The 15,535-nt window shown below is 46.3% G+C and overlaps 1 protein-coding gene across 6 annotated transcripts in view; it reads right to left on the minus strand.

Annotated features, from left to right (window-relative positions):
* Positions 1-15,535, minus strand: part of MGLL (monoglyceride lipase) — a 136,394-nt gene that overhangs the window by 30,858 nt on the left and 90,001 nt on the right. For 5 of the 6 annotated variants that reach the window (XM_007985459.3, XM_007985458.3, XM_038003470.2 and 2 more), the window contains 2 exons: positions 2,265-2,401; positions 874-984 (listed from right to left, as the gene is read on the minus strand). In XM_007985459.3, coding sequence (XP_007983650.2) covers positions 874-984; positions 2,265-2,401 — 248 coding nt within the window. The remainder of the gene's footprint in view (positions 1-873; positions 985-2,264; positions 2,402-15,535) is intronic. The other variant, XM_007985461.3, reaches the window with a different exon arrangement.

The following is a 15,535-nucleotide window of genomic DNA, read 5'->3' on the forward strand; positions in this document are numbered from 1 at the left end:
GCTGCCCAGCACACCTGGCCCCATGACCTACTGCCTCCCCTCTTTCTCTTTTGAGAGTCTCTGGAACTGGCTCGGGAGGCAGCAGCCGCTGCCCAGCACTGGGGTGAGACTGAGGATTCCCTGTGGATACATGGATTCTCCACCCTCACTGGGGTTATGCATCTACCTTAAGTCTGATGCCCTCAAGGCCGGGTCTAAACCAATACCTTGTCAACAAGCCAGAGTCACAAGCAAGCAGCCTTGCTGAGGCCACTGGTTTCATCTCCTTTCTCAGGGAGAGAAAGTGCCTGCTCCACCTCTAGGTATCATTGGTTGGTTCATTTGCCTTGGCAAAAGCAGCCCAGAGTCCCAGCACCTAATGGGGTGTCATTCACGTGGGTCATTCCAACCAGGAGAACAAAATGACGGATCCCTCACAGTCAAAGGTCGAAAGTGCCTGGGGCAGAGGAGCGCAGCAGTGAATGCAACTCCGTACTGCAGTTAGGAGTACCTGCAGTTCCTCTCACTGCTCACTTTCTGCTGAAGTTGGCAAATAGTCAATGAAAAACAGCCCAGGCCTTGAGTGTGGCTTGTTAACAAATGTGACTTTGCTGGACTAATAACAAGTCTAACCTCTTCTCCTTTTAAAGTTCATCAACAAAACATGCACAAACAGGAAGGCATTATCCTTTGCCTTGGGGGAAAATGGCACCTGCCTTTAGAAATTACAGAACCCCGGTGGCAACAGTGTGGGATATTTGTCCAAACCCTTACGCAATACTGTCTGAGGTCCAAGGATGGCCTTTGGCCCTTTTACACAGATTCAGGCTACAAATGGAAGCCCCATGTCCCGGGAAACCTGCAGGAATTGTACAGACTGGAAGGTCCTTTTACCTTGAAAGTTGTTGCAGATTCAGGATTGGCAAGAACCAGAGGTGAAATGAGTACCATGCCGGCGAAGTGGCCCGGCCTCTCTGCGGCCGTGAGGATGGCGATGGCACCTCCCTGTAATGCAGAACGGGCAGAGCTGCTGTGTTCGGCTTGCAACAGCGCACACAATTCTGATAAACATGACCAATGCCATAATTCTAATAAACGTGACCAATGCAGTCCTCTTAAGCTACAGTCCTGGCCAAGAGCCCTGAGGAGGACTACCTTGGAAGAGGCACCATCAAATGTTGGATAAACTAGATCTGCAATTATTTTATTACACATGTTTTTTTCTCTGGGTTTTCCAAGAGCAAACATTTCAGAGAGTTATAAATAAGGTTCCTGCCTGTGGGCCGCAAGTTAAACAACAACACATTCCCACTTCATTTCAAGCCCAAAGCTGGCGGAACCCCAATTCATCATCCCGACAGGCTTAATAGGAGGGTTGTTTTCTTTCTTTTTTTTTTTTTGGTGGGGGGTAATATGATCATAATAATAGATTGCTATACTATACTTTTTCCTGGTTTAGTAAAGGTCCTAGAAATTTAAATTGCAAGAAAAATGGGAGTGAATGTGGATGGTGCTGGAGAGAGGCCTCACCTGTTTGCTAAAGCACAAAGGTGCTTAAAAGCAAGGGTTGCAACTGCAAATGCTCACAGGGGCCGGGCAGGTAAGAGAAACTTAAGGACAGAGCCAGGCAGTGACCAAGGGGCGAGAGGCAATGCCTACCCTGGTGAAATGTCCCCACGGATATAAATTCAAGCAGTTCGATACCTCTTGGTCAGCCAACCAGCCTACTTTTTCTGTAGGTAGATTTGACCTTGAGGCTGCCAGTTTAAGGACCCCGATTTAAGATTACATTTGCTCCATTACATTTTAAGACGATATTTGCTCGATTTACGTATTTAAAAGGTGGAAGGAGTTGGAATAAGCTTTAAGGAATTTTTTCCAAGAGGACCCTTTGTCCCTAGTTATCATTCAATTCTGAAAAAAGCACACAAGGTTTGGGGACATTTCGTGTGCTTCTTATTGATGAAGGAGCTATTCCCCCCTCCAAGAAGTGGCTCTTAGGAGCCTCACTATGAAATGGCACCAAGTGGGCCAAAGAGCGTTGAGAAAAAGATCAGTTTTCCAAAAGGCCACATACTCAAGCTGCTCAGTCAGGACCGGCTGGCAGCCTCCCTTGTTTCCTCAGCACGGAATCGCCCAGGAACTCCAAGTGCAGTGCACAAAAGGAGACATCATGCCAGCAGGCAGAGAGCGGGGGGAGGGGTGGGGAGTCAGGGCCACCCCCTTCCCCCTGCAAGGCTGGAAGCCAGGGTGGATCTGATGTGGGTCTTCTGTGGTCTGCTTACCATGGAGTGGCCCAGAAGGAAGACAGGAAGCCCGGGGTAGTCTTTCTGCATGGAATCCACATGCTGCAACACATCTCTGACGAAAACGTGGAAGTCAGACACTACCATCCTCTCCCCTTCGCTCTGTCCGTGGCCAACTGGAAAGGAATGGGAGATGAGAGAGAGCTGCAGTTACCAGGCTGACTCCTGCCCAAGCCCAGAGGTCTCCTCACTGCAGTCACCCACCTCTCTCTCCTGAGCGCCTGAATGTGTCACCTCATTTAACCCTTTCCGGCCACTCTTGAATGTTGGAATTCTTCTCCCCACTTTTTATGGATTATGAAACTGAGGCACAGAGTGGTTGAGGAACGTGCCCAAGATCACACCACTAGGAAGCGATGAGCCAGGGTGTAAATACTACGAAGCCTCCCTTGGGGTTGGTTTCCAAGGAAGGGAAAAAGGATAGGTGCACAGAGAGCCTCAGCATACCCAGTTTTCTGCAAAGTGGCCAGGAGTAAGACGAAGACGGCTCAGAATTTTCCTGCGTTTTCCCTGTTCCTTGCCCCTGGCAGCTGTGCCTGAATATTGGCCTTTCACCAGGTACAGTGGTACACTTAGCCCCTCATCTTACAGCTTTATGTGAAGATAACATGATGAACATAAAATAATATGCAGTCATCGGGTGTGCTTGCCAGAAAGCTCTTGACGAAGCTGCAGTGAAACTAGGTCACACTCTCTCCCTCTTGGGTTTAATCTGTCACCTATTTGTGCTGTTCACCCCCTTGTTCTTTCCTCAGGGCCCTCCACTTTCTCCCTCTTTGAAGGACATCAGTCGCTATAGAAACAACTCACTGGCTGTGGCTTCACATTCAGGCTGAAAGCAGCTGTGGTGGTTTGAAAATTGTAAAAAAGAAAGCGCTTCTGGAGAACTGGGACCACACAGCCAGAGGGGCTGCCCAGACCTTCCCTGCTGAGAGCCTGAAGCACTCATTAGGCCTCTGCCACCACTGGGGAGGCTGCTGCACTAATAACGGCCACCACCTGGAACTGACAGGCTGCCCAGACCTCCAGCTTGGAGACCCTCCTGCTGTCAGGCCCTGAGCTCCCGTGTTTCCCACTGGCCCGTCCCCCGCACCCACCTTCCCAGCCACCATCCCATGGTCTCTTTGACCATCCCACTGGGCCCGAGGGTCCCACTATCCTCTCGGCAACATTCCCCTTTTCCTTGCCCTTCTGAGTAGTTTTCTCTTTTAAAATTTATTTTTACTTTTTACTGTGCTATCATATCCATAACATAAATTTTGCTGTTTGAACCATTTTTAAATGTACAGTTCAGTGGCATCAAGGACATTATTATGCAACTCTGTACTTTTTCACCTTCCTATGCTGAGACTCCACACCAATTGATATGGGTTGACTTGTGTCCCCCAAATCCATATGTTGAAGCTCTAACCCCCAAGATCTTGGAATGGGACCTTATTTGAAGACAGGGTCTTAAAAAACGTGATTAAGTTAAACGCGGTCCTGGTGTCCTGTAAGGAGAGGGGATTACAACCCAGACAGAGGGAAGATTATGTGAGGTTGCAGGGAGACGGCGGCCATCTACAACGCAAGGAGAGCGTGCAGGAGAAACCAACCCTGCTGATGCCCTGATCTTGGACTTCCAGCCTCTGGAACTGTGAGACAATAAATGTCTGTTGTCAAGGCCCCCGTCTGGGGTCCTTCATTATGGAAGCCCTGGCAAACTCATACTAGCTATTAAACCCCAACTCCCATTTCCTTCTTACTCTCTCTTCCCCCACACCCCTGGCACCCTCTATTACACTTTCTGCTTCTATAAATTTAACTGCTCTAGGGACTTCATTTGAGTGGAATCAGGTCATATTTGTCCTTTTTGTGTCTGGCTTATTTCACATAGCACGGTATCTTCAAGATGCATCCATGTAGTCATGTATGCCAGAATTTCCTTCCTTTATAAAGCTGCATCATATTCCATTCTGTGGATGGACCATGTTGCGTTTATACATTTATCTGTCGACGGACATTTGGGCTGTTCCCACCTTTTGGTTATTGCAAATGATGCTGCCGTGAACATGGGTGTGCAAATCTCTCTTCAGGTCCCAGTTTTCAATTCTTTGGGGTATATACCCAGAAGCGGTGTTGCTAGGTCAGATGGTGATTCTGTGTTGAATTTTTGAGGCATGATCCCCCATATCCATGTGGAACATCTCTCTGCACACAGCCCCTACTCCTCCGCAGGGGCTGCTACTCTCACTCTAAAGCCTGAGGCCTGGCTGCACACAAACGCTGAGCCAAGGCAACACCAGGGCTGCCCAGTGACAGGCTCCCTCTTCCCACAGGCTTGGTCTCCAAACAAGTTCATCTGGGCATCTCTTCCATATGTTTCTATGCTCCCAAAACTTGCAATGCTACCTAATAATCCTGGGGACATAGTATCACTCATCTTTTTTGAAAACAAGGGGACAGTACAAAACAGCCCTCTATATTGGAAGCATCCCCCTTTCTGATTCCAACCACTCCCAGCCCAGCCTGCTTCCCGTGTCAGCTACATCCCTGTCCTCTCTCCTTCATCCACAGCCCGCAAGCCGCCCTCTTCCCTCCCTCTTCCCCTCCCACTTAAGGGGTGATTCACACTCATGGCCCTTTCCCCACCTACATTCTCTCTCCAGCCCTAGAGGCTCCATGCAACCCTCAGCTGAGTCCACCCCAGTGGGCCTTTACCCCATCCTCTTCTGAGCTCTTGGCTCACTCAGCACCACATGCTCCTGCTGACCTTGTCATGGGGTGCGCCTGGAAATGGACTTCCTTGGCTCTCCTCCTTCTCATCTGGCTGTGTTGTCTTTGTCTGTTTTCCTCCCTGGCTAATTTTTGTACTCATTCATTCATTCATTCATTTTTAATTTAAAAATTGCATCTTAAAAGACACTCGATTCACATGGTACAAAATCAAAGTGATATGAAAGGTGTACACTGACGGTCCCTTTCCCACCTCCTCCCATCCACCCAATTCCCCATCTTCCCCTAAACTCTTCTCTTACTGTCTCAGCCTCTTTATAAGCAAATGCAAGTACACATACAATTCCTGATTTTTACCCCAGTCCTAAACACAAAGAAACACAAAACAGATCCTGCTCTGTGTGGGGCTTTGTTCACTCAACACTATATCCTGATCTTCCAATATTTGAAATAGGGCTCCTCCCCAGCTTCTTACTACAAAACTTTCAAATGAACAAAAACACTGAAATAATACGTTATCATTTTATTTGCTGTATATATACACATTTATGAATATAAAAATGGCTGAATCTTGTAAAAGTAAGTTGTAGGCTGGGCAAGGTGGCTCATGTTTGTAGTCCCAGTGCTTTGGGAGGCCAGGGTGGAAAGATCTCTTGAGCCCAAGAGTTCAAGACCCACCTGGGCAATATAATGAGAGATCCTGTTGCTAAAAAAGAATTTAAAACATTAACTGGGCATCGGTGGCATGGTGGTGCACACCTGTAATCCTATCTACTTGGGATCACTCGAGCCTGTGAGGTTGGGGCTGCAGTGAGCTGTGTTCGCACCACTGCACTCCAGCCTGGACAAAAGGGAGACCCTATCTCAAAAAAAAAAAAAAAAGAAAAAACAGATAGTGAAAGAAAGAGAAGAAAGAAAGAAAGAGAGAGGAAAAGAAAAGGAAGGAAGGAAGGAAAGAAGGAAGGAAGGGAGGGAGGGAGGGAGGAAGGAAGGAAAAGAAAGCAAGAAAGAAAGGAGGGAGGGAGGGAGGAAGGAAGGAAGGAAAAGAAAATGAGAAAGAAAGGAGGGAGGGAGGGAGGGAGGAAGGAAGGAAGGAAAAGAAAACGAGAAAGAAAGGAGGGAGGGAGGGAGGAAGGAAGGAAGGAAAAGAAAACGAGAAAGAAAGGAGGGAGGGAGGGAGGGAGGGAGGAAAACAAAGCAAGAAAGAAAGGAGGGAGGGAGGAAGGAAGGAAAAGAAAGCAAGAAAGAAAGGAGGGAGGGAGGGAGGAAGGAAGGAAGGAAGGAAGGAAGGAAGGAAGGAAGGAAGGAAGGAAGCAAGGAAGAAACAATGGACAAATCTGGGTAAAGGATCTACAGGGGTTCTTTATACTATTCTTCCAAACTTTCTTTGAAGTTGAAGGTACTTCCGAATAAAAAAGTGTTATAAAAATAATCCATAAGTACTATAACATTTCACCATAAACACTTCAGCATACTTAGTGACATTCTCTTCATAACTATAATACCATTTTCCTGCCTAAGTAAATTAGCAATAACTCTCTAATATCATCTAATATACAATCTAAATTCGAATTTCCCAGTTGTCTGCAAGTATTTTACAGCTGGTGTTTTAGAACCAAAATGGAATATTCATATGCTGTATTTGTTTGCTATGTTTCTTTAGTCTTAGAGAGGCCAGGCTAGTAAATGCCCCACATCCTGTATCTGATTGTTTCCCCTCATGGTGTCATTTGGCTTGTTCCTGTGTTCCCATTCATTATCAAGAACTTCCCCCCTTCCTCAACACAAATGTACTAGGCTCACCTTATACTTTCCTTGTCCCAGACTTGGAATTAACCATTTCTCCAGGGAGCTCCAGTTCCTTTCAGTGTTTAAAAATCAAGATTTAAAGTTGGGAGTGTCCAATGCAATCGAGGTGCCCTTGCTTTCATGACCTTCATTAGGCAGAGCTGGAAAACTTAATTCTTTTTTTTTTTTTTTTTTTTTTACGTGAGACTTAAGAAAACTTAATTCTTAAAAAACATGAGTCCATATAGATATTTTCAACTATAAATCAATGTTCTGGCTAGGTGCAGTGGCTCATGCCTATAATCCCAGCACTTTGGGAGGCCAAGATGGGCAGATCTCTTAGGCCCAGGAGTTCGAGACCAGCCTGGACAACTTGGCAAAACCCCATCTCTACAAAAAATACAAAAAATTAGCCTAGCATGGTGGTGCACACCTGTAGTCCCAGATACTCAGGAAGTTGAGGTGAGAGAATCGTTTGAGCCCAGGAGGTCACGGCTGCAGTGAGCCATGATCGTGCCACTGGGCTCCAGCCTGGGCAACAGAACAAGGCTGTCCAACAAACAAACAAACAAACAAACAAAGAAGGAGAAATCAATGTTCTAAAGTTTTCTCTTACCTTCTATGATTTTGTATTTTATCTATTTTCTTTGGCACTGAAAATCTTGGTTCCTAATAGCATTAACATATTTACTTGTAGCATAGTGTCAAAATTACAATACCAATATTGCCACCAATAATAAGCCTATGGCAAGAAGCTAGAATCACTTTGCATTTTTTTGTCTTTAGAATATAGTTCAATAATAATATGACCAGAGTATTCAGTTTGAAGTTCAAATTCTTACAACAGGTTATAATTATTTGCTCTGTGTGCTTATGTTACTAATTTGATAATTAGATGCATTAATTTCAAATTAAATTTCTTTCCAATTATAGGTTTTTCCTTTTTGCTTTTCAATTTAATTTTCTTTTCCAAATATGAGAACATCTACCTGATACAACGGTCAGAAATATATTTAAAAATTCATCCAGTGAAGTCTCACTTCTACCCCATCTCCTCCATTTCCCCGCTCGTTCCCTAGGGTTAATCATTCTAATTATTTTCTGTTTTTTTCCTCTAATCATTTCTTTTCGCAAAAATAAGAAAACTACTGGTTTATCCATCCATCCATCCATCCATCCATCCATCCATCCATCCATCCATCCATCCATTTATCCATCTAGTCTATCATCTATCTATTCTCTGTCTAATCTATTTATCCATCTACCCATCTATTCTTATTTTTCCTCCTTTCTTAGTTAAAAGATAGTACGCCACATATCCTACTCTAGAAACAGTCTTTTCTATTTCTGGATTTCTACCAGGTCTTTTTTTTCCCCCACATTTAACATATTCTGGAGGTCACTGTGTGCCACAGAGCCCAGACCTGCCTCCATTCTGCCTTACTGCTGCGTAGTACGCCTCTGTGGGGGTGAACCACAGTTTCTTCAAGCACTCTCTCATTGGAAACATTATCCAAGCTCTTATTTATTAAACACTTGGCTGCAGTGGATAAACTTGGACTATTTTATGTCATCTGCATGTTAGTGTATCTTCAGGGTATGTGCCTAGATGCAGGATTGCTTAGCTGAAATGTAAATGCATATGCAATTTTTGTAGGTATTACCAAATTCCCCTCCATGTGGGAGTGTCGCATTTCACTCTGTGAGTGAGATGCCGGAGAGGGTCTCTTTCTCTTGGCGTGACCAGCAGACTGTGTGTTTGACATTTAGGTTTTTGCTCATATGATAGGAGACAAAGTGGGGTTGAACATCTCAGATTTTAAGAGCCATTACTTCTTTTTTAGTAAACTGAGTATTCACGTCCTTGTTTATTTTTTTCTGTGGGGGTTTTGCATCTCTTCTTGACATTTAGGAGCTCTTTGTACATTAGTTGGTCATTTGTCTTTTGACTTTGTTTATGTTGTATTTAGCCAAGCAGAAGAATTCTTACTTTTGGTTTCTTTTGAGATTCTTATTTTTGAATAGTCAAATTATCAGTCTTTTCATTTTATGGCTTCTGAATTTTGATTCTTGGTGATAAAGGCCTTCCCCACTCCACAGTTACAAAAGAATTCAGCCATATTTTCTGTGACTTATATTTCTTTTGCAGTATAATATACATGACCTAAAACATTAACCAGTTTACATGTACAGTTTAGTGGTATTAAATACATTCACATTCTTGTGCAGCCATTACCACCATCTATCTCTAGATATAGTTTCATTGTTTTACATTCTAATCTTTGACCCATTTGGATTTTGTCTTGGTGTTGGGTAAGAGACAGCCATCTTTTACCAGACTTTTTTCAATTCAGAAAATTCACCACACATAAAATGAACCATTTTAAAGTGTACCAATTTAGTGGCATTTAGTGTATCTACAATGTGGTTGCAACCACCATCTCTATAGGAAGTTCCAAAATGCAGATGGTTCGTAATTGTCGCAGCAGAATTTATGAGCAAGTTCTTCACTGCTTCACTGAATTGCAGTGTCATCCTTATCATGTGTTAAAGTTCCCTTTTCACTCAAGCCCAGTCTATTTCCAGATTTCCGCTCAGCTCCGCTAGTTTGCTTATTCATAAGTCAGCCTCCATATTCTTGAGGCATTATAGGAGCCTGCCCTTGACACACGTTACGTGCAGGAGGCCTCAGGTCACTCTGTGAGCTCTCCCTGGTCCAAGTGTATCACTCCGATGCTTTGACTCTGATGGCAATGTAGGCATCTCCTGGATAAACCGTTTCTGACTCTGGCTTCTTTCCAGAGCTACAGATCCACCCTGCCAACCCATGGTCAGACTCTCCTGGCTGTTCCACAGTTCCTCAGACTGCTTGCAAATAATTGGCTCTCTTTCTGGGCTTCACATAGTAGTTAACAGCCCGGTAAGCCTTCCAAATTATTCAGGCTCAAAACAGGGCTGTCATCTTTGACTTTAATTCTCTTTCCACATCCACTTGGTCCCCAAGTCCTTCTAGATTTCTACATCCAGTCTCCTTCTTTGCACATCATATCCTGGTAGGGGTGGAGACCCTTGTTACCTTTGAACTTGCAGTAGCTTCTTCTCCAATCTCCTTGCCCACCCCAAGTTCTCCATGACCCACCTCCTCTTCTGGAAGCTGCTCTGATGGTGTTGTAGTCCAATAGCCCCCACTGTTTGAGAATGCAGCCTGCACATCCCAGCCCAGTATTCCCAGCCTCCCAGGAAGGCTCCTACTGGTTCCTCTGCCACATTCTGAGCCACGTGCACACCCACCTGCCCACAGTTCCTGAAGCATGCGCACACGTTCCCGCCCTGTGCCTCTGAACGGGCAGCCTCTCCTTGATGTCTTCACCCTGCCCCAGTCCTTTAAGGCCCTTTAAATCCTGTCATCCACAGCATCCACTGTAATTCCCTCAATGCAGGTGCAGCTTCCGGAAGAGGAGGTGGGTCATGGAGAGCTTGGGGTGGGCAGGCAGATTGGAGAAGAAGCTACTGCAAGTTCAAAGGCAACATACCCCTTCCATACCCCTGAAGCACTTCTTGCCCCTGTCACATGTGAGTTGATCACAGTCCTCCTCCAGCACCACCCCCCACCCTACAGATGGAGGGTCCTGAGAGCAGGGGTGCCACATGACTCTGGTTGGTGGCAGAGGCTGCCTGCTGCTCTGTGCTGCAGTGACTTCTAAGGCGAGTGTGGTTGGATGGGGCGCAAAAGGGTCCTGAGTGAACAATGATGTCTGCGTGGACTCAGGGAGGGAATGCAGCGTGCATGTGCCCATGTCTGCCAGGGCCGTCTTGGAGAGCAAGGATCATACTTTATTCACCTGTGCATTCCCTAAGGTTCCTGGCACAGGCCTAGCAGAAGGTGGGTGTTTGATCAATGTCTGTTGAAATGAATTGTCGGCAATGTTTCCATAATGGCCACTTACCAAAGAAACTCAATTCCATTACTCTAGCTATAGCTGATGCATATGTTTCCTTGACCACCATGGAAACAGAGTTTGTTGAGAAGTAGCTTTGCATCTGCAATGAGAATTCTTTTTCTCCTGGTTTTATTTATGTATTTACATATTTGTTTTAGAGACAAGGTCTTGTTATGTTGCCCGGGGTGGATTCAAACTCCTGGGCTCAAGCAATCCCCTGCCTCAGCCTCCCAAGTACTGGGGCTACAGGTGCACACCACCATGCCTGGCTGCTCTCTTGGTGTTTATTATTATTATTATTATTATTTTTAAAGAACTCTGCTTTGCAGACTTTAAGATATTTTTAGTTTTGTGTCTCTATGTATTAACTATATTTTAAAATTTTCTGTACTTTGATGCTTTAACATCTCAGGCCTTGCTGATCCTGGAAAGACAGTCCCACCCCATGGTGGATGGGACTTCAAACACCTTTATCAGACTCTCCCGCTCCAGGCTACTATCCCCCTGTCCTGATCACCTCAGGGCCAGGCACCAGACAATTAAGGACAGCCCTGCATCTCAGAGCCCTGAAATTCTTCAAACTAATCAAACCTAAACCTACTCACTGCACCTCACCTGTTCTTCCCTTTGGAAGCCACAATAAAAGCCCTGGCCCACAGTCCCCTCTCCCTCTGGCCCCTGACCCGCCCAGTGCTCCCCTGCAGGGTCCTGCATGGAGTGCTTTGCCATCTGTTTCTAGGGACCTGTTAATGGAATAAACTTCTCCCCTCATGACAGTCATTTTCATGTCTGTGTCTTACCACACCCAATTAAAACAGATCCTAGGTACTCTTAAACACCCCAGTGCTGCATTTGATGAAAAGTATAATAAATTCATAATAATTCTTTGTTGAATGATTAAATAGTCTCCTACAAAATATTTCTGTCTGAAAATAACTTCCCATGTCATTACCATGTGCAAAGAGTCCCCTGGGAACCTATAGAAAGCTGGTGATCCTGATACTGCTGGAATGGGAAGAGCTGACCTCTCACTTCACTTCCCTTTTTTCAGGGAACCAGGCTTACTTAGCATTCATTTTCTTACAGAAGAAAAAGCTGGTAAAATATAGCTTTGCATAAGGAAAGCGAGGTGAAGCCTTTAACAAGCAGTAAAAACAGCACGTGGTATTTGTGTGAGAGTTCATAACCCACAAAGCACTTTTCCCAGAGTTTGTTTCATTTGATCCCCACAAGCTTGTGAGGTAGGGATGCCTTTCCCATTTTCTAGCAAAGGAAACTGACCCTGGAGAGACTAAAGGGTGGAGCTCAGCCCCCAGTGAGTGAGCCACAGGGAAGGGGCTTGAGTACAGGGCGTGAACTCCAGACCCAGGGTTGTCACTCTTACAGCTCAGGGCAAAACACAGCAGGAAGCAGGGGACGAAGATTGAGGAGGTAAAGAAAAGCCTTCTCAACAAGATAAAGAACCCACTGTGAAAACACAGGGCTGGTATCTTCCCTACAAGCCCGCCCGGATTTCTTGGTGATATGTGCCTGCAGTTGCTCACCCCGGGTGAGTCCTGAGAAGGGTCTGGCTCCGTGTCAGGCAGGGACAGGTTGTTTACACTCACCAGCACCTGCAGATGGGCAAACAGGGAGGCCACTGGGAAATGTTCTTTTGAAGACTTCACAAATTTCTAAGAGTGAGATACAATGGGAACAGAAGGGCTGGGCAGAGGCTGACCCTGACCCTGGAAGTAACCACAACAAATGGCAGCAAATGTCCACTGGAGACCTCATGTCTATGAGGCCACCGAGTGCACTGATGGACACCATGACTGGGTCTCAGGAGGTTTAGTGACTTCTCCAGCCCAGGGCTGTCTAAGCAGAGCTGGGAGGAGCGGTGGGTGGAAGGAGGGTGAGAATACCAGAGGCATTTGAACCAGAGCAATTCCATCTTGAACAGGGGCTGGATAAAACGAGACTTAGACCTACTGGGCTGCATTCCCAGGCGATGGAGGTATTCTAATTTACAGAGTGAGATAGGAACTTGGCACAAGATACAGGTCCTAAAGACCTCGCTGATAAAACAGGTTGCAGTAAAGAAGCCGGCCAAAACCCACCAAAATCAAGATGGCGACAACAGTGACCTCTGGTTGTCCTCACTGCTACAGTCTCAACAGCGCCATGACAGTTTACAGACGCCATGGCAACGTCAGGAAGTTACCCAGTATAGTCTAAAAAGGGGAGGCATGAATAATCCACCCCTTGTTTAGCATATCATCAAGAAATAGCCATAAAAATGGGCAACTAGCAGCCCTCAGGGCTGCTCTGTCTATGGAGTATCCATTCTTTTATTCCTCTACTTTCCTAATAAACTTGCTTTAATGTTACTCTATGGACTCCCTCTAAATTCCTTCTTGTGTGAGATCCAAGAGCTCTCTCTTGGAGTCTGGATAAGGACCCCCTTCCGGTAACAAGAGTGAGGGGGATTCAGGCCTGGGAAGCAAGGCAGATGCAGGCCCCTGCACGGGAGGAGAGGTGTCAGTGTCTTGGGAGGACGTGGCCTGAGACCATGATAAGGATGCTGGCCTCTACCTGGAGAGAGGGGAGGCTGAGGAGAGTTTTAGGCACAAGAGGGATGTTTGCATTTTTTTTTTAATTTGGCCTCATTATATCACTGTCTCCGCAAGACCATTATAGAAAAGTCTTGTCAAAAGCTTCATCCACCAGCTCCATGCCTCCCTGGGGAGAAAGGACCCTATGCAGCCATTGCTCTGACTTCCAGGGTTCAGAGGGGGAAGCTTTGCCTTTGAGCAGACGGATGGGGTGGCTGGGTGCGCAGTTGCACCTGGCTGGGTGTGCTGATGTGGAGCAAGTCACTAAAGAGCCCAGTAAAGAGGGCAGGGCGGCCAAGCCCCTCCAGCCTGCCTCCCAATCGCATGGCGTTGCAGCCCTGCAGAGGAAAGTGGGTGCTCCTTGCAGAGCAGGAGGCTCAGGCCTGAAGTAGAAAACCCTGCTGGAGTCCTTCCTGTGGTGGAGCCGGGTTGGTCTAAGGAGTCTAATTCTGGAGCCCGCTCCCTTAACCCTGTGGGCTCCATGGCTGCCTTGATGCAGTGCTGCTTTCCCTTGAATCCACCTTGATCAGGTCTCACTTTTATAACCAGAGGAAAGACACAATATGTGTTATCCAAAATGCAGGAAAGTGGATTCAGGTGCTAACCTGGGACTGGTCTGGTCCCTCATCAGCTCAAAGACGAATGCCAGCGAGGCCAGCCTAGAGTAAGGAGGGGCTCCCAGTATTCCATTTCATCATGGAAACATCGCCCACTGCCTCTCCCATCAGGGGTCTGCAGTGTGCCTGTGCCTTCATTTACCCTCACTCTGAGCCCACACGCTCTCCACTGGGGGTTCTGCACAGACAGACACTTCTCCTCATTTCTCACCCCTGCTCCTTTGCAGGTGCCGGCCACACAGTGTCTCCCTGACCCTCCAGAGTGGCCACACAGGGGCCCTGCAGGATTTGCTAGCCTGCCAAATAAACCAGCTCCATTAAAAGATGAAAGAACATGTTTGAAAAAGGGCTCTTGTCTTGGCTCTGTCCCAACTTGACAGCCCCCAGGTGAAGAGGTCCAAGGAGCAATCCACCTTTCCACGGGCCGTTTATCCCCCTCAGTCCAGCAAATGCCTTCTCTCTGGATTTTCCTGGTCATCTCTCCTCGGGTGACTAAGGCAGCCAGTCACAGGAGGCACACCAGCTGAGGCTCTGGAGAGATGGGAGCACCTGACTGTGAAGAGGACAGACACTTCCCTCCCTTACAATTCGGCTGTCTGCCCTGCATTCCTGGCCAACCCACAGGAGGTCAGCCAGCACCAGAAAGGAGGAATCTTGCAGAATGTGTGGTCAGGGCAATAAGACAGACCATCACTGTGGGGCCTCTAGCCTCAAGAACCACACAATGGATCTGGAGGAGTCCGATGTGGGAGTCTTGGCTCATTCAGACCCAAAGGAAGAATTAAAGTCATTTGTTGATGAACACCAGAGTGGAACAAGCCTTTGTTTTAGGAGCAGAAAGGAAGAATCGCCTTAGTCCCCATTTTTAGATCTAAAGGAAGTCCCAAACTCATACATGTTGCAACAGGAGGGAGAGAAACTAGTACAACCTCCTTGGGAGAACAATTTGGTATCCCGTAAGGTTGAATTTCCATACTTTACAACACAGCAATTCCACACCAGGATACATGTCCAAGAGAAGCTCTTAGACACAGGAATCAGACCGTTCACAGCAACCCCATTGTCATAACTAGAGAACGGATACATTGTGGCAAATGGATTATCACACAGTAGTGAAAAGCAAATAAACTAGAGCTACACAAAGCAGCACTGATGAATCTTAGAAAAGAAATACAAAGTGAAGAAAGCAACTCATGGAAGACTGCAGTAAGTATGACGCCATTTTATAATGTTAAGAAAACAAGCAAAAGCAAATATACATATTTTTAGAGACCCATACTTATGTGATAAACACATAAAATAAAAAAGCAAGGGAATGAAACACAAATTCCAAGATTGTAGTTACCTCCTGTCACCTCCCTGCCTGTCTCCTCTTCAAGTTGTTGGGGGAATAAATGAAACAGCACAACATACCCGGCAAAAGGTGGGTTTCCAGCACGCGCTCGCTCCCTGCCTTCTCCCATTCCCTCCCTTTGTATGGTTTCAGAGGAGAAAAATGTATAAGTTCTGGCATCCTCTTGGTGCTTACGTCCTTCCGGCGGGAGATCCTTCTGAAAAATCTAGTCTGTATCTCTCCCACTTACAAGGATTTTCTC

The sequence above is a fragment of the Chlorocebus sabaeus genome, chromosome 22 (assembly GCF_047675955.1).
Source record: "Chlorocebus sabaeus isolate Y175 chromosome 22, mChlSab1.0.hap1, whole genome shotgun sequence".
Classification (NCBI taxonomy): domain Eukaryota; kingdom Metazoa; phylum Chordata; class Mammalia; order Primates; family Cercopithecidae; genus Chlorocebus; species Chlorocebus sabaeus.